Source organism: Glycine max, chromosome 20 (assembly GCF_000004515.6).
Source record: "Glycine max cultivar Williams 82 chromosome 20, Glycine_max_v4.0, whole genome shotgun sequence".
NCBI lineage: Eukaryota > Viridiplantae > Streptophyta > Magnoliopsida > Fabales > Fabaceae > Glycine > Glycine max.
Genome location: NC_038256.2, coordinates 530,819 through 557,224, shown reverse-complemented (window position 1 = coordinate 557,224; position 26,406 = coordinate 530,819). Strand labels below are relative to the sequence as shown.

General features: G+C 32.0%; 2 protein-coding genes across 4 annotated transcripts; both read right to left on the bottom strand.

Moving 5' to 3' along the window:
• Positions 1–6,627: 6,627 nt before the first annotated feature.
• LOC100806323 (protein CHROMATIN REMODELING 19) lies at positions 6,628–15,328 on the bottom strand. 3 transcript variants are annotated; one of them, XR_005890173.1, is made up of 13 exons: positions 14,524–15,328; positions 14,310–14,430; positions 13,686–13,726; positions 13,333–13,583; positions 13,069–13,249; positions 12,262–12,447; positions 11,984–12,157; positions 11,728–11,886; positions 10,087–10,164; positions 9,844–9,980; positions 9,740–9,777; positions 7,132–7,196; positions 6,933–6,979 (listed from the first exon to the last, which is right to left on the bottom strand). XR_005890173.1 is itself a non-coding variant. In XM_003556850.5 (12 exons), the coding sequence occupies exons 1-12, from the start codon at positions 15,073–15,075 to the stop codon at positions 6,820–6,822; spliced, it is 2,259 nt and encodes a 752-aa protein (XP_003556898.1). In that variant the 5' UTR covers positions 15,076–15,328; the 3' UTR covers positions 6,628–6,819. The 3 variants fall into 3 exon arrangements, 2 of the variants coding, with proteins under 2 accessions (XP_003556898.1, XP_040869036.1); XM_003556850.5 differs by lacking the exon at positions 9,740–9,777 and having other exon boundaries at positions 6,628–6,979; positions 7,132–7,350; XM_041013102.1 differs by lacking the exon at positions 9,740–9,777 and having other exon boundaries at positions 6,770–6,979.
• A 5,552-nt stretch (positions 15,329–20,880) lies between these two features.
• Positions 20,881–25,489, bottom strand: CYP61 (peptidyl-prolyl cis-trans isomerase CYP61). The gene is made up of 8 exons (XM_003556568.5): positions 25,263–25,489; positions 24,437–24,593; positions 23,818–23,857; positions 23,513–23,563; positions 23,265–23,350; positions 22,197–22,322; positions 21,924–22,074; positions 20,881–21,460 (listed from the first exon to the last, which is right to left on the bottom strand). The coding sequence occupies exons 2-8, from the start codon at positions 24,586–24,588 to the stop codon at positions 21,374–21,376; spliced, it is 693 nt and encodes a 230-aa protein (XP_003556616.1). The 5' UTR covers positions 24,589–24,593; positions 25,263–25,489; the 3' UTR covers positions 20,881–21,373.
• Positions 25,490–26,406: the final 917 nt, after the last annotated feature.

The window sequence follows — 26,406 nt, the reverse complement described above, 5'->3', positions numbered from 1 at the left end:
TGTGGTTGGTCAATATTGTTGTTATGTCATTATTTATTAATGTTATATGACTAAAAAAATTAAATAACTAAAAAAAATTAAAAGACTAATATAAAATTAAAAGCTCTTTATTTTATGCGGACCAAAAAAAGTTATTTAACTCTATATTTTTATATGAATTTACGGCATACCTTAGTTCTAAAATGTGTCTACTTTTGCACAAAAACTCTAGCATGTACCAAAAGAAAATGACCTCTAACCAAATATTTATTCGAAATTCAGTCCTTCACTGAATTACCTAGTTGCCTATATGCTTCACCAACTTATGTAAATTTAACAATACGCAATGAAAAAAAAAAAAAAAAACATTGTGCAGGTACATAAGGAAAATTATAATAAACGTGTACGTCAATAGGCCAAATTGAGAAAGACCCATGTGAGGATGGAATAAAGGAGTACTATGGTTCTAAAATTGGTATTCCCATTTTAAGATTTTTATATCACTTTATACATTCTGCGTTTAGAAAAACAAAGATAAAACAGTTAATATACTAAAACATGTATTCTATAATTTTTGGGTGAACTCTAGGTAACCCTAATCTACGGCTAGGGATTAATTTTTTAAAATATTCATATTCATTTAAAAAATTCATATCTTCTGCTATACATATCTTTTGATACGCACATGTATTTTTAATTGAGTTAAAGATTAATTTTTTTAGATATTAAAATTTATTTAACAGATGAATATCTTTATACAAGTGTTTTTTTCATATACAAGAATTAAAAGATTAATTTTTTTATCCTAAGTTAGATATTATGATTGTTATTCAATTTATTGAATTAAAGATTAATTTGTTTGTTATATGTAACCTATTACTTATTTAAATAAATTTTACACATGAAAAAATTAAGAAAATCAAATTTATGAATTTTTTTTATTATTAATTAAAAATCATAAATATCTTTCAATTTTTTGAGTTAAAGACTAATATTATTCATGATTACTATACATAATTATTACTTATTCAAACAAATATTTTCTTATTAAATACATAATAGCATGTTCGGATTTGATGACTATTAATCGTATCATATCATATATTATATTGGTATACTTAATTGCTTAAAAACAATATGAAATTTTATATAAAAAAAGATATCAATAGTAAATACGATTGATATTTGATATAGGGTTATGGGAAGAGGAATAAGAAAAGGAAAAGGAAGAAAGGATGGAGAGGGAGACATGCAGACATGTGAGGGCGACGCAGAGAAGTGATTTGACATTCGAAGGACACATGAAAGTGGGCCCCACTTCTGTGTGGGTTCCTTTTCAGAGGAAGCTCAAATTTGAGACATGGGGTGGGCGAAAGTACCCCAAAGGAATCACACATATACGTACGCAAAGGCTAACTGCATATGGAAATATGCTATTCATTATGTCAATCCTTTTTCATTTTAACCACCATGTAGATCACTAGGTCCCTTTCTTAAGTGTAAAATTTACTGATTTTGTTGTAATTCATTTTTATGAAAAACTTTATCTGATAGTAAAAAATATTAAATTATATTTTTTTATCTATATAACTTGAATTTGATATATATCTTAAAAATTTTGAACCAAATAGATTTCATTGAGATTAAATTGTTCGAAACAAGTTTAAAAATAGTCACACTATATTTTTAGAAAGACTAAATGTAAAATTAAAATGCTTGACTCGAATTATTTGTATATTTCCTACCCAAAAATTAATGGAATGTTTTATGTGATCTTAGTAAAAACAAAAGTTTAGACCAACACAAATAACCATAATTATGTGATATTCAATCCTTTCTTTTACATATTTTAGCCATCTTTATACCCACAAATAAAATCAATATATAAAATATTTTTTTTATTATATCATCTAGTTACAAATAATTATATAAAATAAAATGTTTATTTTATATTAACTACTATAAAAGTTATATGAAAAAAATTATGTTTATTTGACAATGTAAAATACATTGCCCGGTACTGAATGATATGTACAGAACGATATATAGAATCTGTAACCTAGAATAGAAAAGTTAACTGATGTAATATGGAACAGTACAAATTACGCACCTGGTACTTATTGGTTAGATAGATTTAAAATTCACCGTTAGGGGCCAATTCTGACTCTGACTTTGTAACTAAAAAAAAAAAAAAGAATCTGACTGAGACAACAGGTTAAGCGAAACTAAGCTGTTTTTCATACATAGTTAAGCTGGTTTTTTAATCTATATATGCTCCAAGCTCGAAATGAAATATTCATCTATTTAACTTATTAAAAGGAAAATTGTTTTTTGAATTTTTTAAAATGGAAATTGCGAATTATTTATTTATTTTATCATGTTATGCTTTGGACAAAACTATAAAAGAAAAAGAAAGGTGGGAGCTATACGTTTTTACTGTAAAATAATTCATATACCCATACCAAAAAAAATAATGCATGTAATAATACTTAATTTAGGCGTTGAGTTTATTCCATTCATATAATCTTTATCTAACGATTACAGACAATATTGGCTTACACTGTACTAATATATACAATTATACATGTTAATATGTTATTGTAGAAAATTGATATATATTATCATTATTATATATCATAAGTATAATAATACATCAGATACTGTTACTAAAGTTGAACATTTATATTATTTATTAATAATTTGATTTCTTTATTAACCTTTTGATATCATTGGTACCTTAATCTTGATAAAAAAAAATAGTTTTTAATCTTTATTTTGATATTAATATTTATCATATTAATAGCTTGCCTCTTTTTCTGTCAAAAAAAGCTTGCCTCTTTTTATACTTTTTGAATTAGCTTTGTAAGACTTATTTTTATTGTTTAAGCATTGCTCGTTGTTTGTTTTCTTATTAAGATTTGCTTATAAGAAAAATAATTTGATTTATATATCATTAACACTTTACATGACATTTTTCATAATGTTTTAAGAAAAGAAAGTATTTAATCTTTATACTTTTAAAAGAGAGAATATGTCATTGGTGAGTTTAGATATTGTAAGTAAAGTCTTAAGTTTAGATATCTTAAAAAAAATCTTAAATTTAAGTCATGTGTATGAAAAAAAGCAAGAGAGAAGCAAGTGAGAGAGAAAATTCTACAAAAGATTATCAATTACACTTTTTTATAAGTAAAGAAAATTTTACTAATCAAGATATATCCATATCATAAGCTAGTTATGAATTATAAGATCCTAAACCAATCATATTCTAAGATCAAATTTCATTAAAAGTTATCGGTTAAATTGTAGTTAGAATGAAGATTAGTCATTATTAAAGTGAATTTATTCTCACATGAAAATAAAAATCTTTTTAAATATGTTTTCTCCGAAGAGTTGAATAGTTACTTGAATAGAGAATTTTATTCTTATTTTTTGACTGGTGAGTTGCTGCTTATAAGAGACTGTGGTGTACTTGGCGTACCAACCAGTAGTCTTTATGAAAGCAATAAGGAAACTAATGGCCATCTTTTCATGGCAGGATCTTTCATATGGTAAACTTCCTACCTTTCCCGATAGAATCAACAAGAAAGACAAAGCTGTGAGCTGCTATGCACTTCAATTCCCACCAACAAAGTAAAAATAGAGAGAGAGTGAGAAAAGAAGAAAAAAGAGTGTATCGAATCGATGAAGATTCATGAATAGCATCACACATTTTATGCAAACGTAAGTAACTGATAGTATCTTCTTCGATCTTGTACGTGGAAGAATTCACTTTAACAAGAATGACATAACGAGTAACAGCTTTTGGCTCCCCCTAGCTTCCTCTTTCTTTCGTAACTTGTCTTATTACCAACACACTTTCGGACAACAACCCTTTATTTATTTATTTATTTAACAACAATTTAAATTAAAGCCTCATGCAATTTGGCTTTCTCTACAAACGAGAGAGTTTCGTTTCCAATACTTAGGAGTTCTCTCTTGAGATCTTTCTTTTGTCATTACTCCTTTAATCGGTTACCGAACACTGAAACAAAAAGCCAAGAAAGTTAACCAGAGAAACATTTTTTTTTTGGCACTGTTCACCATAACCACCCCATTAAACACTCTATTCAATAGTGAACATATAAATAAAAGACAGTGTGCAAAATTATGTACGTTTTTAACATATAACTCATGCATGGTTACACGTGATTCATGTTTAATGCAATTTTGCTTATGGTGAAAAAGGGCCTCACAAATTATTGGTATAGTACTATTTGCTTATGAGGGTACACTTTCTTTCAGCAAGCTCGTTTGTAGATAAGAGACGAGACATAGAACCAAAAATGAAGGATGCATGCTGGCGTGTGCTAATTAATTACCCTAGAAGCTAAGATAACGATAGGTTTTTGTAATTAGTTATATATGGTCTTACTTACAATTTCTTAGCTTTTTGTTTATGAATGTCTTGGACTCTAATGCCAGCAATTAGGAAAGTGCATGCATCAACAATTATTAAAGTGGTTAATGACCTTTTCTTAGTTCTGCTTTTTGGAGGAATATATTATTTTTGTTTGTCTATCTTCCTTTTAAATTCTTTTTAATAAGATAGAGGTTAGAGGAACAAAATGAAATAATCACATTTAAGTGAAAAATATAATTTATATATAGGTGAGGGTGAGGCTAACCCATTATTTCAAGCTTTATCTCATGTTTTTTTATAAAAGTATTTGTATGTGAGAAATGCACAAGTCCATATGAGATCATTCGAAGTAAATAATACGTAATATTGATTAAATAGGATTTGACTTTTTTAAAATTAAAGAGATATTGTGCAAACCTAAAGGTTTGGCTTTGTGATATAAGATTCCGATGCATTCATATGAGTGTGAACGATTCATTTAATAGGAAAATCTATGTTCAATTTCTACTATATGCAATTCTTTCTTGTATCAGCAGTAGTCACGCACCGCGAACGAAATTAGTTTATGACTGAGTTGGTTGAAAGACATCCATAAACTCATAGAAAAAAAAGAAGATATTATGCACTTTAAAGATAGACTACAATTATTATCTTTCTTTTACCACGGAATGTAGTTATTATCATTAATTAGAAAATTGACAATTGGGATTTAGACAACTTTATGGAAAATCAACACCTTAAAAGAGGCAAATATAAAAAAAAAAACTAACAATTAACTACTAATATTTGTCGATAAAAAAAAGTTAAATTATAATTTTGGTCTACCTAGTTTATCAAATCCATGATTTTGGTCCCCTTCAATTTTAATTGTAACATTTGATCTCTCTAATTTATAAATTTATGATTTTGATCCTATTGATAGATTATTAACAAATAAATATGATTAATTAATTAAGTTATTAAGTTAATTATAAATTAATGAAAAATATTAATTATTAAAATTCAATTAAAAAATTAATAATCCTAGTTCTCTACGACAATGTGCTCCTTCTCTTCTCTACAAATATCTCTTCCATCTCTTTTGTGTATGCAAATCCACGGGGAGCAACACCACATTAAGATTAATAATCTTTTATTAAAAAATTAATGAATCATAATTTTTACTTAATTTATAATTAATTTAATATTTCTAATAATCATAATTATTAGTTAATAATATGTCTAAGGAAATCAAAATCATTAATTTATAAAATTAGAGAATTAAATATTATAATTAAAAATCAAAAGTTTAAAAATTAGGAATATCAAAATTATAATTTAGTAAAAAAAAAAAGACAAATCTAATCAAAGGAATCCAAATAATTCAATAAGACTCGTAATTTATCCCATAACAGTATATTGAAAAGAATGTCAAAAGGTTGTTTAAATTAATTTTATTATTTGAATATCAAATAATTGTTTACGTATATAACTATCTCTATTTCGTACATTTTTTTTTTCAAATACCACTTGCAAAAGTAGAAAGTAAGCAACTATCACTATTCGATACTCAACCATTAATGCAAGGATAGTGCTACATTTACAATAAGTTTTCACTAAACTTTCTACAATTCATTTTTATTTTCTATTTCTTGCTTTCACCAAAGTCCATACGGTCCCATTCCTCCAAATACGAATATGATGCCGCATTGCGCATTTTAACTGCAAGGGGAAAGCAACAACTATCCTCGATATTGCGATGCTCTACTTGGCCTACCTCAAATTTGAGTTAAGTTCAAGTTTATCGGTTGCCAGTTTCCCAAAACAGTCAACAAGTTTATCGGACAGTGGTTCCGAAGAACATTTGAGCTTGTTTGGATATAAGATTAAAAATGTTTTAAAAAACTTATCTAATGAAAAAAAAAATTATATTTCCGGCAGATAAACACTCAAAAGCACTTTTGGCTTGTATCCAGACAGACCTGAAAGGCCTCAGGAATTGACAGCATCCTCAAAGGGCTTTATGATAAAAACGGCGGCAGAGATTGAGACTAAAAAAAATACCAAATTCAATGAGGTAGATGTGAATATCGTATATCTATAGACAGTAATCAATATTAACCATACATCTTTCTCAAGCAAAAACAGGATAAATCAAAGTGACTAGGCTGCACATATATTACAGCTTTAACTGACTAGTTCAAGGAAAGTATAGATATGGAAAGGGTAAGGCTTCATTAGTGCTTCAGGAATAATTAATGTTCAACAAATTTGTTAATCTTCGCCATGACTTTTTATACTAATTCTCCTATTGATTATAATGTACATCAATACTGGTACCGCATTCTTGCCAATTTGTAGGCAGCCAGTTCTCTTCTATCCCAAATCAACAGATTAATTCAAGATTGGAACTATAGGAATGAAGTGATGATAAATTAAACTGTTTTTCTTAGATCAATATTTTAACTCAATAAAATTGCAGACAATATCTCTCCCATGGTCTTCTCGGGCAATTCACCTTCATTAATCTCCTCCATGGACTCGAGAACAGCAGCATCTAATACTAGCTTTCTTTTTGCAATCTCGTACACATTTTCATCAACCGTTCCCTTTGTCACCAGCCTTCAATGGAATATGTCATAAGAAAGCAGTCACAAAGACATTCAAATAGATATCCAGTTTGTAGGGCTTAGAGTTTAACAAAAAGAAAAAGCATACAAGGGTTAACACTTTTCTAATGTTAATGGGAGAGAAGCAAAATAATAGATAAATACCGATGTATGGTTACAGGCTTTGTTTGACCAATTCGATGGCAACGATCTTCGGCTTGTCTATCAATCTGTGGGTTAAAATCCATGTCATGAATTACAACTGTATCAGCTCCTGTTAAATTTAAGCCCTGTCCACCAGCTCTTGTGGAAAGTAAGCATGCAAAAATTGAAGTATCGTTATTGAACGTATCAACTATTGTTTGCCTCTCCGCTACCTGTGTACTGGCAGTCAAATAGTAGGATCTTTAAGATTATAAAGAGCAAGGGAAAGCAATCTCTGGTGAATAATAGTTGAAAATGGTGCAAACTTTTACACAAAATCACACTTCATCAATGGAAGATCAAAACTGGAGTGTTAACTTGTTCTCTAGTAATTATTAATTAATTAATTAATTAATAATTCTTTAGATATGAAACAGCTAATTTATTAAAAGGAGGTAGTACAAGGGACTCAAATGAATCAGCACATAAAAAGGAAAGGTAAAATAGTAAAGCTAAAATCTCCATCTTCTCTCAACTTCATAGCTATAATGCTACTGCAGTATACTTAATACAGTGCATCACAAAATTAATATAAGTATTAGTACATCATATTACTATATAAAATTAAAATTTCTCTCACTACTCAAGGAAAATCTTAAGTCAAAGCACAGTTTTAAGGATACGGACACTAACAAAACAGCATGTTTTAGTTAGTGATTGATGTTCCAATCCTGTTGATTACAAGAGCGCAAGGGATCTCATGAAGGGCTTCAGAGTTTCTCATATTTGACAATGGCAAGGAAATTATATACTTTAAAGAATAATTTTGTTTTGTAATAGAACATTTGGGAGTAGGTTCCAAAGCCCAGCCTAGATATGAATATCAAACACCTGAATATCATTTCTGGATATCTTACTCTCAAATGGAAAGATCAATTCATGAACAAAACCCTCCTTTTGTGTCTAGGATGAGTGAAAAGAACATAAATTATATCATTGTCAAACATTCTGTTGTCATATCTTACCATGGTATTGTTAGTTTTTTCATGGTCAAAAACTTAAATTGTGACTTTGTTATTAAAATGTGAATTTGGATCTAACTCAATCCTACAAAACTGGCTTAAACAAGCTTGTAAGGTAAGGGTTGTCTCAACTTATATACTTTAATTTGGCCATATATCCCGTCGCTGTGGGACTAAACCACCCCACCACCCTTGAGGCAACAATTAAGGCAGGCCCCCAAAGAAGCCGCAACTAAGGAAGGCTAAGGGGGACCACAATTAAGGCAGCTTTCCAACACTCCCCCTCACGCCCAGGACACTCAACTTGGAGCATGACAATGCAAGTGGCTCAACAATAGATCTAGGATAGGCTTTGATACCATAATTAAAATGTGTGTTATGAGCCTAACTCAACCCCACAAAATCCAGCTTATAAGGTGAGGGTTGCCTCCACTTATATACTTCAATTTGGCCATATCACTAGCCAATGTGGGACTAAACCACCACCCTCGTGGTTGCAATTCAGGAAACCCCAAAGAGGCCGCAACTAAGGCATGTAGGGGTCCCACAATTAAGGCTTTCCAACAGTTGTTTTTTTAGCATTTTGCACATTTTCAATTTATGTTTCATTGAGTATTAGTTTACTTATAAGATATTTTTCTCATTTAGGTTACTATGTGGATGTGTTGAATATAGTTTTATATTTAAGCAGAATCTTACATTCGCGATTATGTCACACAATTTAGGTTTCTTTCCTCCCATCTCAATCCTAGATAGGATCTCAATTTTGACAACATTGACTACACTCAGCTTCTGCTTTTATCTTATGTGGTGGGGTCCTGATTGGGTTTTCCTTTGTTTTTGGAGGGTGACACTGTAGGTGTCTTGTACTTGTGTATATCTCACCAGTACCTCTGGTACTGCTGTGTTTTTTATTAATAATATATATTTTCTGCCTTCCAAAAAATAAAAAAGAAAAACACAGTAGAGATGGTTTAGCATTTGTCTTGTTTCTTTTTGCTTTTTGCTGTTTTCTGTTTTGTTCTCATTGTTTCTTACTTCTAAGCAGTACTTCCTCAATGCCTACCTAATAACTTTCATTTTTTTACCATGTATCTGTATGTGCATGTATGTGCGAGAGAGAGAACTTCTGCAGCTTGTCTACATTTTGTATAATAATAGTCAGCCATGATTCCCCAACTGTTTCACAAATTGGACTCAGTTTCCATATTCTACCATGCATAAGCTGCATAAATGTTAATGCATAAAGGGTGACCTAGTGCATGAGGCTCTGACCTAGTTGTGTCTGGCTAGCGAACTTAACATCCCACCAAGACTCACCCTCATGCATAATATTGAAACATAATTAAAAAGTTAAGTAAATGGATAAGGAGTGTCAGGTGAGTGTTTCATCTTCATGTGTAGAGTAAAACAAGAAAGGAAAAAGGCTACACTTTTTTATAAGACATTTTAAGTCACAATTACCTTGCATCTGCTTCTATTTAAAAGCATCACTCATTTACATTCCAACTATTCATCCAACCCTCAAATAAATTTAGCAACAAATTTGTCATGCATACACAAACACTAGATTACTTTTTGTCATATCATTATCATAGATGACTTAACTTTCTCCTTGTTTGTTGAAGTGCTGACCAAAATAATCCTATATAAAACATGTCATAGATTATTTAGCTATTAAAGAGTCTTAATGTCCAAAAAACAGAAATACCTTCCATCAAGCCGTTTATAGGTCAATCCAATGACATCCAAAGTCCACTCCAATATGTCAAGCATTGAAGTCCATTGACTAAAGATCAAGGCTCGATGACCACCCTCCTTTAGTGAAGGAAGAAGTTCTGCTAAGGCCTACATTATCCATGGAGAAGCTCAATCTCAGCATACCCAGCACATAATCATGTCTGCCGCTGTATAGTTGACAATTACAGAATTTTTAGAGTCACAAAAATCATACCCGACATTTTGCAGAAAGCATAACATGCTTATCTGGAAGGATCCCCTTTCTATCATTGACACCATAATGAAGTAAAAGCTGCAAATAAAAAATTTACAGCTTGAAATTTAAGCAAATGCTATCCACAGTAGAAACAACAATCAAGTAAAATTCTTTAATTACAATGCCATCATAAAAGCTTGTATCGATGAAATATTACTACATTCTACCTCTTTAGAATGTGAACACAACCTAATACTGAGCAACATAAGAGGAATTATGACAAAAATTGGGAAAAAAAGTTAAAATAGTTATATAACGGTACCAGCAAACCTAAATCAATTAAACATTGTAATTTGTAGCTAGAAACCAATAATATAATGCAGTTACTGGGCAATCATACAATGAAAAGAAAAAATATATAAGAAAACTTTAGCAGAAATCATTAAAAAAATAATCCAAATGATTTCATTAAAATTTTATTTTCTGAGCCTAATGACACTGTTTGATCCATTTTTCTGACCCAATAAGATAGTTCAGGCATGGTTGTTGTTGTTGCATATTTTCAGTAGCTACTTGACATATTGGACCTTGATGTTTTCCTTCTTTGTTGTGCCTAAAACATTATTAGAGATGCCAAAAGAAGGGTTGACTCACGTAAAAGTCCAAGTTAAATAAAAAGCAGTTGGTTGAAATAACCATTCTTGTACTTCCATGTAATGTCAATGACCAACTCAACACACATACACTTGGCTCTCTGTTAGCTCGTCATGTTGCATTGTAAGGACGTTGATGCTCAAGCTGTTTCCAGGTGTACAAGTTAGTTAGCTACACTCGAAACTGTCATATATTTTGTTATAGAACAGCTTCTGTTCAGTCTATAAATACTTAAGTGTTACTGATCTGTAATCAGATAGCTTGAATACAACAAAATTCTCTTTGAAACACTAAATTTTCTCACAAATTCTCATCAATACTAAATCTAACACATTTCCAGCATTAATAATCAAAGTCATAGCTTTACACAATTATCATTGATCTAAGGCATAACTAATAAGTCAATACAACAGAGCCAAGGCACACAAGGAAAACGTGTCATTTGACATGTGAACACAACTGAATGGAATATCTACACCATTAAGAACTCCTTAGCTCCACCCTTTTAGTGGAACCAAAATGTACCACTTTTATTTTATTTATAGAACGCCATGCACCAAATATAGAACAAAACTCATGCGACATGTTTCATCCTGTTCTAACACATCTACCAAATGCAATAAATCCTAAATAAATTTAAGCCTCTTAGGCATAAACTAAAAATTTAATGCATAAACAAGTGTTCTGGCTGCTGAATTTTGAATGAAAAACAACCACTAAAGAGGTTCTGAAGCAGTAAAATTATTGATTTCATGGTATGTTTTCACAAAATTCAATGCATAAACAATGAAGAAGAGTTGGCAAAATGTGTGTTTTCACAAAAACGCTCCATAATGGACCAATTGTGACTGTCAGTTGCCAGGCAACACAATAGTACCACTATCTCAATCTAACACAACCACATTTAGCACTTTGGGAGGGCTTAACACAAAACACGTCAGCATATTGATGCAAGCCAAACATAGAGATGGCCAGTAACTGAATTGTTCTGAGCAGAAAATTTACCCGGTGAATAGAGAAGTCATTGTAGTTTTTAAGCTCCTCTATAACTCTGTCCAAAGTACATTCAAAACCAAAAGCACCCATCGGATGTAGCTTCCTAGCAAAGCGAATGACATCCTCGTCACTGTAGATTCGCCTTATTAACAAGGGATGGTTTGCTATCTGGAATAACAAAAGAATATATAACCAAATAAAAGAGCTGTATAAATCCAAAAAAAAAAAATAGCTGGATTTTAAAGTCAAAACATATATCAAGAACCTTGCGAAACTGAACAAAATAGTTGTTTATCTGTCGTCGAGGAAGAACTTCAAGAACACTTTTTGAATTAAGATCAGAACATTTTGCCATCCGAGCTTGTGACACAGCACGATACTCTTCAATGGCTTCCTTGTAAGCAGTTTCCTGCTGCTTTTCCATTATAACATATTCAACCTACAGTAACAAAAATTAGCCTACGAGACAAACAGAAATAAGGACATGTTGAAAATGAAGAGTATAACAAAAAATGAAATTGGCACCAAAAGTGACGGACATACCTGCTGTATTTTTGGAACAAGTTGTTGCATCACATCAGATTTCAGTCGCCGTAAAATAAATGGCCCTAAGATGGACTTCATACGACCAATTAAATCTCTATCTTCTGCATTTAATAACTTTTTCAGGTCAACATCTTCAGAAGCAAAAATATCAGGCAGCATAAACTCCAACAATGACCATAACTCCTGAAACAAATTCATAACAAAGCTAGCATCAGCAACTACATTTATATTAATGCTAGAAAAATCAACATGTCTTAAAAACCTTTAATAATCCTACTCACATGTCTTAAAATAAAAAAATAAAAAACTCAAGATATCTGATGTCTATCCATCCATCTCTTCTTCCTAAATGTAGTTTACTCCTTCAGCTTTTGTTCTGGCTAATCCCATCCACCACATTGTTTTCAATAAAAAATAGAAGCCCGTTGAGAATTGGAAAGAAACAATAACATTTCAAATTATACAAACGAAATACCAAACAATTTATGAGACTAAACATTCAGCTTACAGTAACATTCAGTGGATAACTTAAAGCATTACACATGTTTGACACATCAGATATTGAACAGTTAAATGTTAGAACCTGAATCATGCTTTAGCAATGAACAGTTTCCAAATATGCTTTAGTATATAAACTTGTCTTTGTAATATTTGTCCAGCCACAACATATGAATTTTTTTAAGAGATTATTCCAGTAATGTAGCAAAAGCTTGTTTAATTAAGCAACAACAAACAAGTAAATGAAAAAACAGAGGCACTGCAGCAAAGAAATTCACTATATTATAGTCTATAAGCAATACATACATGCAGATCATTCTGAAGTGGTGTCCCTGTCAGCATCAAGCGTTGGTTCGCATTTCTTGCAACAGACATCAGATTTTTCCACCTAAAGCTATTTTTGTCCTTCAAAGCATGTGCCTCATCCATTATCACACAGCTCCACCTCCACCGCTTCAGGATTTTGCGATCATCTTTCTGCTGTGCACTAGCAAGAATAAAAATTATAAAAATTTAATTATCATTTGACGACAACAAATATAAATAGCACTTAAGTATATAGAAATCAACCTGTGTCGTTCGAAAAGTGAATAACACACAAGAAGAACATTAAATGGAGGAGGCAATCCCGCCTTGGACAGGGAGTTCAACTCCTTGCAGTAAGCTGCACGTCCGGCCCCATGGTATTGAAGAACAGAAAAGGATGGACACCACCTTTTTAATTCCCTTTCCCAGTTTTCCAGAACAGAAGCAGGACATACTATAAGATGTGGACCAGAATCATTGTGCAAGTGTTTCAGCAAAGTTAAATATGTGATGGCCTGGAAGACAAGAACATATGGCATTTCTTACTTGAAAAGTAAAGGATTAGGAATACAAACAAATTAGAAACATATTAAAATAATAAAAAACAGAATACGTACCTGAACTGTTTTGCCAAGACCCATTTCATCTGCCAATATGGCTGGGTGACACATGAAATAAAATATCAATCACTTGATTCATGACACTAATCTCTAATGCACAAACTTATTGCATAATTAAAACCAGAAATATTCAAATATAAAAAAAAAACAATTAATTAAGCTAAAGCTAGGCCCATCATCAGTAAACATAAATCGCAATGGCATTCCATTATATTGTTTCAATAGCACAAATTCAGCAGCTGCAAACACCAAATACAAAGCAAATATGCTATTCCGCAACAAAGAATGCATGACCAGGAACAAAAAACGTCACAAGATTGAGAAATCCATAATGAAAGAGGCATTAATCAATCCACTCTAGTGTTTTCAGAAGGACATTACGTACATAGTCCACAACACAACCACAAGCATGCACAAGCACACAATAGATTAAACTCAGCACAACATAAAGCCCTTCAAAAACCCTAAAAAATTACCTCCTAATCTCCTATACACAAACTTATCGCATAATTACAAACAGAAATATTCAACTTTTAAAAAAAAAAAATCCAATAAAGCTAAACGCACAAACCAATTCCGCATGACCTAAACCCAGAACATCATAAAAACCCTAACATTTACCTCCTCCAATCCCCTTCCGATACAAGAGAAGCAAAAAATTGACGCCAACCAACTGATACGGCTTGAGCAGAGGCTGAAAATCCGAATCCTCCTCAGACCCGCACGCAACGTCAACATCCTCCTACACAAATCAACGACAGGCAGCTTTACCTCAAACGAACATAAAATTTCAATTTCAAGTTTCAACCTAACAAAAAATGAATCGTCGTTTAACCTGAGTCACAATCCTCACTGACGAAGATTCCACCTCGGAATACCTCTCGCACGCGGTCCCGGAGGAACCGAAGAGTTCGCCCTTCAACTCTGCGGAGATTCGCGCGCACTTGTGCAAAGCCCTTCCAACAACGTCGTTCTCGTTCAATTCATCAACGTCTTCCTCTTCCTCCTCGCTCGACTCAACATCATACAATTCCGCCACGTGTCCATCCCTTCCCCCGTTCTCCTCCTCACCGTCTTCCTCGTCGTCGTCGTCGATTACGAACCTCCGGCCGCGGGACGCCGGTACCGGTTCGTCGTCCACGTCAGCGTCCTCGAGGTCGTTGAGATTGTCGCGGAAATTAGCGGATTCCGGCGCGATTTCGACGCAATCGCTGTCGTCGTCGTTTTCGCTTGAAACGTCGACCTTGGAGTTGGAGGTGTAAGCGAAGGATTCGATGGGTGGCGGAGAAGGAGGAGACGAAGTGCGAGGCCGCTTCAGAACTTGCGAGGGTTTGAAGGAGTGGTTCTCCCATTCGTCGTCGGAGATTTCGTACAACTCTGGCTTCATTGTGGAAAGTGTGGTGTTTGCGTGTGTGTGCTTGCCCTAGAGAGAGAGAGAGAGAGAGAGTTGAAAGTGAAGGAGTGTTGTTGTTACGAGAAACACGTTGTGGAGTGAGAAGAAAAATGGAGAATCGGAGTCAGAAAAACCAAAGGGACGCGCGGGGATTGTCACGCAAGAGTGTTCTTTTCAATTCATGGAATGTATGGCTCTTGGTTTGTAACTTTATGGGAAAAAAATTATTTCGGTTATTCTGAACCCTTTTTTTTAGAGGATATATATACACTCTTGTGGAAAGTTTTGATGATGTATTGGTAGGGGTGAGTATAGATGTAGGCACACGCGCAAGTTGTGAATTATGGATTTAATTTTTTGAATCCATATAATAATATCGGATTTTAGGTCTAGTATGTTTAATTCGTGAATTTTATAGGCTTAATTTCCAAAGTCCACGAACTTATTCCTATTTGTTATTGTCTAAGACGAGGTGAGTGAACTTGTGTGTTTTGTTTTGCCAACAACCAACCTAAGCCAAGGAGACCCTGTTTGGAATACCTCACATCCCACCAAAAAAACCTAATTTGGAGTTCCATTTCCTTCTCCTTTGAGAACACATAGCCACCGCCACTCCTCCTCCTCCCCCGCAAGCCGTGATTGCAAGTTCGATGACCCTGTTCGGCGACCTTACTCCCCAGCGAGTCGTGCCTCCTTGCACCCCGCCTCCTCCCTTTCAAGTCGTGCCTCCCTGCGTCACGCCTCCATGGCTGCATCGGTGCCACCTTGAGTTGACCTTAAGTCCTCAACCTCGTAGGCCTACATGACCGCACCACCCTACGTCTTCTTCTCTTTTCATTCACCGGTATGGTCACTCTCTTCACCACCCTTTGTCTATATTTTTAAATTAAAAAATAATAATTCTAAATGTAGGATATTAAATTACTAATTATTAGAACTTGTGCTTCAGGTGTCAAGAAGAACCTTGCTAGCAACAGTGCTTCTAAGCCACCTTTTATCAATTTTTTTAGTGTGTTCACACTTTTTTAAAAAAAATAAAAGAATAATTTAGGCTCGCTGACCGGTTTATTTATCTGCTAGCTTTGCAGGCTGGATACGAACTTTAAAAAATGTCTATTTATTTCGCAAACCAGATTTATATGGCCCATATAAAACACGGGCTTCGTGGGTCTGGCCTTAAATTAGTCGAATCGATTCGTATACTCACCCCTAGGTATTGGTGTATGGATCAATGTACGTAATGTTAGACAAGTTTCAAGATGTGTTTTCATGTATTTGATGGGCTCTCTTCTCTCTCCTTTGAGAGGATATTGAACATAAAATTAATTTCATGAGGGGTTTCTATACCTAATAGAGCACCTTGTAGAGTCAATCAAGAAGAAATTAGAGAGATTCTAAGTTATATTAGAGGTTTGATGTCGAGTCGAGGAACTCATGAGAAAAAATTTGAATTTATGTGTTGTTTTCTTGTGTTCTTCTATCGACGAAATCAAGGCATTCTTTAGTTAGAAATCATAAACTAATTCCTTAAAACATTGAGATCAATTTAAGGAATTAACATTTTTTAATAAATGTTTTTTATATACATGGATATGAAAATTAAACCTCTAATTACATATTTGAGGGAATAAGATTATTTTATCAATCATACCACATCATGTTAATGTTGTAGTAATTATAATGCCCAAGAAAATGATTTATGGCGGATGTGTTTTTTTGTAGAGTCTTGTGCAAAATAACTATTAAGTATATCATTATCTCATATTGAGATTAGATGGCATACTATTTGAGTATCAGGTTTTATTAAGTGTTCTAAAATTATTCTTAAGAATAATTATCATCAAATTAACCTGGGAAGAGGGAGATGAATGAAAAATAACATTTAAAATAAGCTTGGATTGTATGAATTGTTAGTTATATTTTTTGGTTACTAATGCTTCTAATACATTCATGAGCTCTATGAATAATGTTTTTTTACTCACTTATCATAATGTTTATGATCATCTACTTGGATGAGTTTCTTGTTTACAGTAGAACCTTAAATAACCATGTTATACATTTGCTTAAGGTGCCAAAAACTCCCAGGGACAATATAAACTTATGTTAATCTTCATAAGTGTTTGTTTAGTATAGGTTTTGTATTTGCATGAGGGTAGACATGTAATCTTTTTCCTAACTTGCTCCTTGTTCAAGGTCTTCTTCCTTCACTATTTGATACTCGATGATTCGAAGGACGGGTACCTGCAAAAAGTACTCCATGATCAAGTCATTTCTCGGACAAGAGCAATAAATGAGTATTTAATATATGTGAATAGTGTCTTACATTAATATTCTCAGTTATTTATACAAATCTAAACGTACCTTGGACATATGGGGCCTTATACATCATTACCATATTAGATAATGCTCTTATAATTATCATTAAGGGCTTTACTTATAACCTTAACAGTCTTTATTAAAGATAATCATGCTTTGCGGATATTCCTAGGCATCTCGGGGTACTCGACTATACCAAGCACTCAAGTATATTCAAAGAAAGGCATCTTTATGTAGTATAAGGGGTACTTGGCTAGGTCGAGTACCTAAGTACTTTCTAAGAACAAATTTCTTGGTTTACCACGAGATACATGTACTTGGGTACTCAATCACGCCGAGAACCTAAGTACTCTTAACAGAACAAGCTCTCTATCAGTGTAGCCAAGTATCTAAGTTATTTTTTGTAGATGTCTATTTTGAAGCATCAAGAACTTGGGAGTAAGCGGCTAACCTTGTCAAGCCCTTGAGTACTTTTCAAAGAGAGTTCGTGCTTCAATATTTTCAAGGTCTTAGTGGTATATTTAGGTTTTTGGTTAGGCTGGGTACCCTACCCTATAGGTTTTGTTGTAGGTGTCCAAGGAATTGTATGAATAAAGAAGGGGTGAAAGTTATTATAAATTAACAAGTCCAAAAATTACTAATGAAATAAGAAGTTTTCATGGATTAGAAGTTTTCATGGATTAGCAAGATTCTATAGAATGAAATACAAGAAAAAAAAACTTTTAAACCAGAAAGAGAAATTAAAATACACCATTTTTGTGTTTGTTTGATTTTATAAAGTTTTTGTGTAAGAGTTTCATGTTGTTTTGATGCAAGGCATAAATTCTTATATCAAAACAACACCAATTCCAATTCTAATTCCAATTCCAAAGGTTGAGTTTATGCAAGTGTTGCATGTTAAAGTGAAAGTCACCATTGAGAGAAAGAATGAAAAATGTCAGGCAAGTTAACAAGGCCAAGGGCAAATTGTATTTGAACCATAGGATTGGATTTTGGACTTTTGGTACACTTGCAGAAAATATAGGCTTATATAATAACAAAAAACTAAGTCACAATCCGAGTCTTTAATAAGCATGATTACCACTCTAGGATGAGTTTGAATGGAGATATAAAATTGAGTGATTGGTTAAGACGGAAGAAAAAAAAAAGTCTCATATTCAATCTCTTATGCAGACAAAAAATTAACATTTATCGATAAAAAATTATAAATTTAAATTTTCTATCATCATTAAAGATGAGTTAGGTTTATGGAGGAATTTATGAGAGGTTGTGGTAAAATATTTAAAGCCAATTCCATTCCTATTGAATTTTATTGTATAGGAGGAAACTCACTTGTTTTTTTATAAATAATAATTATTTAGTTATATATTTTTAAATCAATCATACATTAAGTTATTAATTTCTAAAAATATATTATCGTTGTTGATAAGATATCCGGAAAAATAGACAATTCGGTTAAAAATATATATATTAAGATAAAATGATACATTTATTTAGAATAAGGTAAACGGAACACATATATTGTCGATGCAGATTAATTTGTTTTTAAATAATTTTTATTTTAACGTTTGTCTTTGTAATAAAATAAACTATGCTTAAATTAATCTAGTTATGTGATCGTAAATAATGGACATGTTTAAATTTATTTATAAAAACACTTTCTTTTTAAATAAAATAAAGTTTTTTTTGAATAGTTGGAAAATTAAATTACTTCAATAATCCATTATGGGAAAATCAATTCAAATAAAAATATATCAATGTCTAAATGGATAGATAAAAAAACTAACTATATAAATAAAAATTCAGATCTAAAAATCTTTTTTTTTTCTAAATAAAAAGCTTATTCAATTTTTTTTCTTATTAAGTGAATGTACTTGGTCTGAATTTAAAATTGAAATCCTTTAATTTGGGCGGGTCAGTACTCATTGTTTTTGTTTTATTCTCACAAAAATTGTGATTCCTCATGACGATGCTGCTTTTTCTCTTCTTCCACTTGCTAAATGCCACTAGCTAGTAGCATTCAAAATGAATCCTATTAGTGCTCTCTCATGAAATTCCTTCACTATCCATTGCACTTGGTTCGGGGTCACAATTAATGCATTTAGCCTAAAATGTAAAGCTTCACTAAAAGATGATAATTCTCAAGATCCATTCTGATATTGATCTTTGCAAACAAAAAAAACACGCGCATATATATTTATTGAAATATTCTCAAGGTCAAGCTCAATGTTAGTTGATTTTGTTGTTTTGTTTCTCCCAAAAAATAATGTGATTCCTCTTGGCAATGTTGTTCTTTCTCTTCTTCCACTTTACATGCAGCATTCCTATAGCATTCAAAGCATCAATGACAAATCCTACAAGTGTTTTCTCGTGGAACTCCTCCACTTCCATTGCACTTGGTTCGGGTTCACCTATTACTGGTAATAGCACACCAATGCATTTAGCCTAAACTCATTTTCTCTCTTCGGTTTTGTCACTACTGATAACCTCTTAAAATATCACTGAAGGTAGATATTTAAATTCTATTTGTCATCTACCTTGTTACAAGTAGATTAAACAATTTTATACGAATTATTAACCATTCATGTTATCGTTAATAACAACTTTTAAAATAACATAATTATTCATGTTATCGTTGCTTTAGATCATCTTAATTATTAAAAGTTTTTGTAAAAAAAATTTCAAAGGTAGATAATATTTCAATAATTATGAGGACATAATTTTTTTTTTTGTTTTGCCATGGTATCAAAAATCTCAAAACCTATGTTAACAAGTTTAGTTTTATCTCATGCTCATTGTAGCCCTATCCAACTCACAATATTGTCTCTTTTTTGTAAAATATGTGTGATTTTAAAATGTCAACCGTTAAAACAGTTACTTAACAACAATAATTAAAACAAAATATTGAATTTTACATGAACTAAAAAAGAAATTGAAGGATCAAAATCAAAATAACTCTATTTTTTAAAAATCAAAATCATATATATATATATATATATATATATATATATATATCTTCAAAAGCTTATTGAGAAATAAGTTAAAACTATATATCGTGTTATTTTTATAAGTTCTCCCAAACACTCGTAAGAGTACTTGAAATTTACCAAATTTTTTAGGTCACGAGCCTCCCACCAGGGGAATGTCCATCTATAATATATTAACAGACACTTTTTCAGACTTATGCAAGGTATTTGCTTTGTCATCATTTGCCAACTGCACACCCAATCTTAGCCATATGGCCTAGAAGGCACGTCATGCTAGTCAACCTTATATCTCTGATCTTACCAGAATATTGAGTGTTTAATTTAACTTGATTAACCAATTTGTTAGAACATAAATAAAGATGAAGATGAATGGCAGTTAAGAGAAAAAAAATGATACTGATTGACTAAAGGTGATACCGTGATAGAGACCACCTACAAAAGGTTCCATCAGTGCTATGATTATTTTACTTTTAAATATAGCCACTTATCACTAATATAACCAAATGAAAATATGAATTGAGCATCATTACAAAATAGATTACAAAGCCAATATTTCTGGTTAGGCCCAAAAAGACTAAAAAAGTCATCAACTGAAACACTATGAAACAGCATAGGTAGACAAATAAAAGCCTTTTTTTTCTGTGATCTCAATGTGCCCCCTTTGAGGTTACCAATGAAGAGTAATGCCAAAATAAAATAGAAGAGTTGATATCACCAAACTGGCAAGTTGCAATACAGACCTTCCTACATACATCTTGCCACATCAAAAGAAGACCAAACAATATGACAGAAAGGAGATTTCATAATCCCTGAATGAGAAACTGAAACATGTAGCTAAAACTGCATCAAAGCTCAAACGTTTCATTGACAAACCTAAGGTGAAATCCTTGAGGTTCATCATCTGTGTAGAAAGGATTTTACCAAATAGGCTAAAAGGCTATCAGCAAAGTATGAAAAGTATTTAGGCCATTGATTCGGGCAGAGAGCCTTCACACTATCTGTTTAAGAGCCACATCAAGTATCCCAATAGTAAGTTTTGGTTGGTAATGTTCATCTGTATCCACTTCTTCAATTTCCTGGCAGAGGGATTGTGAAACTGTCAATATTAACTGTAATCATGAAACCTAGTGTTGTCAGAAATAATAACAAAAATCATATATAAATTAAATTATATTCACATAACTTGTTGTTTTTCATTCCAATCCAGAGTTACTGTCTTCAACCAATTCATCCAGATGTCATGATTAATATGGTATCTAACTTCTAAGAACATTATTGCTTATATTACTTTAGTTTCAAATAGTATTTATAAATACATGAAAAGTGATGAATCGACTAATAACTAAACAGAAAATCCAGCCTTATATATTACGTTTAAAAATTATTAAAAATGATATGCACTAAACGTGAAAAGATGTGCAAAATACCTTATATAATAGGAGTTGGAAAGGACATAATTAACAATAATAGAAAAAGGAAAAAAAAAAACTCAACATACAATATAAGACATGGTAGTGGGAATAAAGCAAATTCAGCCACCTGAACAATATCCTGTCCCTTGATGACTCGGCCAAACACAATAAGCTTTTCATTTAAATCTGGTATTGGTGCAGTTGTGATGAAAAGATCAAATCCTTTGTTAAAGTATTTTCCCTTCGATGTTCCGAGCATGAATGCTTCGTGTCTCATACTAGTTAATCATCACAGTATTTAGTAATTAGAAAAAAAATTATGCAACTCACAGGTAGATTATCAATGGTCCAAGGATATCATAAACATCAAATTGCAGAAAACAAAAGAACAAAAAAAAACCTTGCGTATTTCTTTCCTAACAGGTTCCAATCTTCAGTAGCTCCAGGCCCTTTGTTATGACCTGCCTGAATTATATAGTGTTTAATTACTTGGTGAAAAAGCATCCCCTTGAAGTGCCCTTTTTGACTGGAAAACAAAAAATTAGTTTAGGTTGGAAGCATGAGCAGAATATGTTCATAGGAGTTTCATACAACACACCACTTTGAAATAAACAAACTACTAACACAAACTGATGCCAATAAAAGTTAAGAGTATTTGGCTTTATTCTCTTCAGCCAATAGAGAACATATTCATTTCAGGCTGCAGGTGTTATGTTATATCCAGCAATATAGCAATGCTCAAGGTAATAGCATTCAACTTAGTTTTCAAACCTGTTACATGGCTTTGCAGTACTTGCCATATACTCACTGATAAGAAAGTCTACTTGGCTACTTGTGCAAACTGTGAGTGGACAAATATTTGACAAAGCATCACTCAGCCTCGTAGAAAGGACCTTAAGAATAAACTCGTAAAAGCCAGAGACTATGCTTATAGGTCTATAATTCTTTATCTTGAAAGATCTATCCTTTTTAGATACTCAAGTGGCGAAAGAGGAATTCATTTTTGCCCCAACAGTTCTGGAAAAAAGCAACAGTAAAACCATTGGATCCTGGAGCTTTTTCCTTATCCATACTCCAGATAGCTCTCTGGACTTCCTACTCTTCAAAGGCCTTTGCTAACCATTAAGTATGGACCCTTCCACTGCTCCATTCTAGAAGCTTGTCACACAAGAGGAGAAGCATAACCAAACTGTGATCGTCAAATCCAACCACGTCTATGATCTAACTAACAAACCATCTACCTCCTCCAATTTGGTCTTTTGAAGCTTAACTATATTTGGAATACTCTAATTACCAAAAAAATTATCAAATTCTCTACCTTTTCCTTTTATGTTCCCCAACTCAAATCACCAAAAACAAAAACAAAAATGAACAAATGACAGGGAAAAATGAGTTTGTGACAAGCAAATCTTAAAGCAATTTAATTTGTGGAAGTATAGACAGCATAAAGGAAAAACCAAGTACTCACCATAAATCTATGAATTCATCAACAACTTCAGGAGCACTTTCCTTGTAAAGTTCTACTATAATAGAACCTTTAGAGGTAATTACAACCTATGATAAGGAAGAAATGAGTACAGCCATTTTGTAAATTAAAGTTTTATATGTTAATTTTAATTGATGAGCATGTAGAGCAATATAGAAAAAACAATCTAACATCATTACAAAGTGTGCAAGGTAAAGAAATTACGGCACCATTGTGAATGAACAACTTACAGCATATCCAGGTAGATCAGATTTTTTGGATTCCACAGATGTATTTTCATCCTGCAGAAAAAGTAGTTTCTATATATCATTAGATTAATCAAGGATCAAAATAATGATTATAATAATTCTATTCACGAACTTCGGGGGGGGTCACTTTCCAGCAGCCTTATGTCAATGGAAAAAGAAAAGCACATACATAATATACATGTTCGAATTATAAAATCAAAGAAACAGTTGGCAAGATACCAGATAACAAGTGTAAAAAATGGATAAAGAGTTATGAAAACCCTTTATAATGTAGTTTAAGTCCGCACCTCAGAGACTGATATGTAGCTCTCTGGTTGAAGTCTTGTCCTGAATGCAGCAAATAATACAATGAATTATTAGATAACAGAAGATGCTCCTTTTTAAAGTTAATTTTATGTGAGAAAATGGGACATATACTGTTTAAAGTTAATCTTCTTTTCTTACTACAATTACCTTCTCTGCAACCATATTACAAATGATTGTTCCATTTAAATTCATCTTTTTAGAAGTTTAAATCACTCAACAAAAGCAAGAGAAAAATGGAAAAGCTTTTGCACATCTTGACAAACAAATATTTCCTTCTTCCCAATACAGGACATAAAGCCATAAACTGAAGGGTCATCAGGAAGCATAAGGTTCAATTCAATCACTACACATTACACAATATGTGGAGAATTCAACCAAGAGAACCAATAACAAATGGCCAATAGTAAAATAAACCCTGAAGTAACAATAATCCTGAATAAGCACAGATTATTCTCACACAAGATAGAGCTAAATTTCAACAAGCATAATTTGCATCATTTCTTTTGTTGTTTTTCATTCAGGAAACGAAAAAATTACTGTGAATCGTTTGTTACACTATAAATATTCCTTCCCCACCAGAACCAAAAATCTTTCACCAACCTGTTGGACCAATGTCTGTATGTAACAAACAGGATAAACACAAGCATGACAAGAATCAATGCATAGAATGTAACAATGGTGGCACTTATGCGAGAAGGCCCCTTCTTCCTTTTGCTTTGCTGTAGCAGAGCCTGAGGCTTGATCCTCCCCATTTAGCCTAATTATCAGTTTCAATTCCAGTCAACAAACCAAAACCAAGCTTTCCGAGTGAAAAACCAGTCAACCAAAAGAAAATTAATAACAATACCAAAGAAACCACTCAATTTTTTCAATATCAGAATCAACCAATTCTTATTATTAACTTGTAAACATTTGAGTTTAATTAATGCATAAAAAAATTTACATTGTCAACTAATCAGACGTCAAGGCATGACTTTTAAGATAATTATTATAAAAGTCACTAAATTTACAATGCATGGTAAGTTGTGATTGAACAATAGTGTGAAAACCCGTGCTTAAGCTATTTACAGTATTCAACATTTAAAAGTAGACCACCAAATTCCATGACTTAAAAGTTTGAAATTTCCAACATGGTTAAAATCAAAAAGCTCCATAATTCCCAGGTAAGAAGAATTCCTCCCCCAATTCCCATAGCAAGAAACTTTCTCTCAAAATCAAATTTAAAATCCAACTAAGACATAGACAGTAAGATTTTGGGTACAAAATAAAAGGTGTTCAACAGTCTTAAACCAAGAGGAAATAAACAATACACATTATTTATCAGAAATCAAATGTGGATCGTCATAAATAACCCTTCTCCTACTACTTCTATAGTTTGAAGCAAAGAAAGAAAGAAACAAACATGAAAATGTAAAGATAGAAGGACCTGAATGAATGAAGTTGCGCAGATGACAGAAAAGAGTGAGAGAGAGAGAGAGAGAGATAGAGAGAATGAAACGAAGAGGGTGTTGGATTTGTAAGGAGAGGAAATTGAAGGATGAGGGAAGCACGTCAAGGAAGAGACATGAACCGAGTTTGAAAGATAAATGTGCTCTTCTTGATGAAACTGAAAACACTAAGCTACCGTTTTTGCTGTGTCGTTTTAACTTTCTGTTTTTTTCTGTTTTTTTCTCTCTCTGTATATGTAAACTATGAAGTATGACTAGGAATTTGTTTTGTTTTGGCTCAAATATCCTCACATAGTTTCTAAATAATGATAGTTTACTATTTTATTGTCTAGCGTTTTTAATGTACGGAATAATTCTCTTGTTTAATTGTAGGCTTTAATATGTTTTTTTATTCATATAAATATTAAAAAAATTGGTTTTACCCTTTAAAATAGCTGTTAGTTTTGATGGTTGCAAATTTTAGAGGTTTTGAAAATAATTTATATTATTAATTATGATGCTACATGGCGTTAAGTGACTGATGAAATAATATGCATAATTAGTTAATTCACATCACATCATATATATATATATATATATATATATATATATATATATATATTTAAATGTATATACATATATTTATATATAAATATATATTATGAAAACTAAAATTAACAAAAAGAATTAAAGAACTAAAATAAAAATTTATTATATTTAAATGAATTAAAAATATATTTAACTTTTATTATCTATTTTACATATAAAAAAGATTTCTTCTTCATACTATAATTGATGTCACTGTTATCATTTTATATACTTTTTATTTCATATCATTTATATTTTATTTTTACTTCATAACAAGACACATTTCTTTCATATCATTTATATTTTATTTTTACTTCATAACAAGACACATTATTAAGTTATTATGTTATCATTTTTTGGGTCTATCTTTTTCTCTTTTTCCTATTTCTTTTATTTCTATCCTAATTTCCCAAAAACAAGGTGTCCTATTATCCCTACTCTACATAAAAATATACATTAGGTAAGAAAGATCAATAATATGACATCTTGTACTTGCATAGTCATTTCTATTCCATATGTTGTCTTTATGCCAATTACCTTAGATACATTTACTAA

Bases quoted from the DNA above. Each gene is read 5' to 3' on its own strand.
- LOC100806323 (XM_003556850.5), bottom strand. From the start codon at position 15,075: ATGAAGCCAGAGTTGTACGAAATCTCCGACGACGAATGGGAGAACCAC. The intron at 12,158-12,261 runs GTATGTCCGTCA...TTGTTACTGTAG, and splicing joins TTGTTCCAAAAATACAGCAG to GTTGAATATGTTATAATGGA. The intron at 10,165-11,727 runs GTAAATTTTCTG...TTTTATTTGCAG, and splicing joins ATGACTTCTCTATTCACCGG to CTTTTACTTCATTATGGTGT.
- CYP61 (XM_003556568.5), bottom strand. From the start codon at position 24,588: ATGGGGAGGATCAAGCCTCAGGCTCTGCTACAGCAAAGCAAAAGGAAG. The intron at 23,858-24,436 runs GTTGGTGAAAGA...TGCTGCATTCAG, and splicing joins TACAGACATTGGTCCAACAG to GACAAGACTTCAACCAGAGA. The intron at 21,461-21,923 runs GTGGCTGAATTT...TCCCTCTGCCAG, and splicing joins AGGGACAGGATATTGTTCAG to GAAATTGAAGAAGTGGATAC.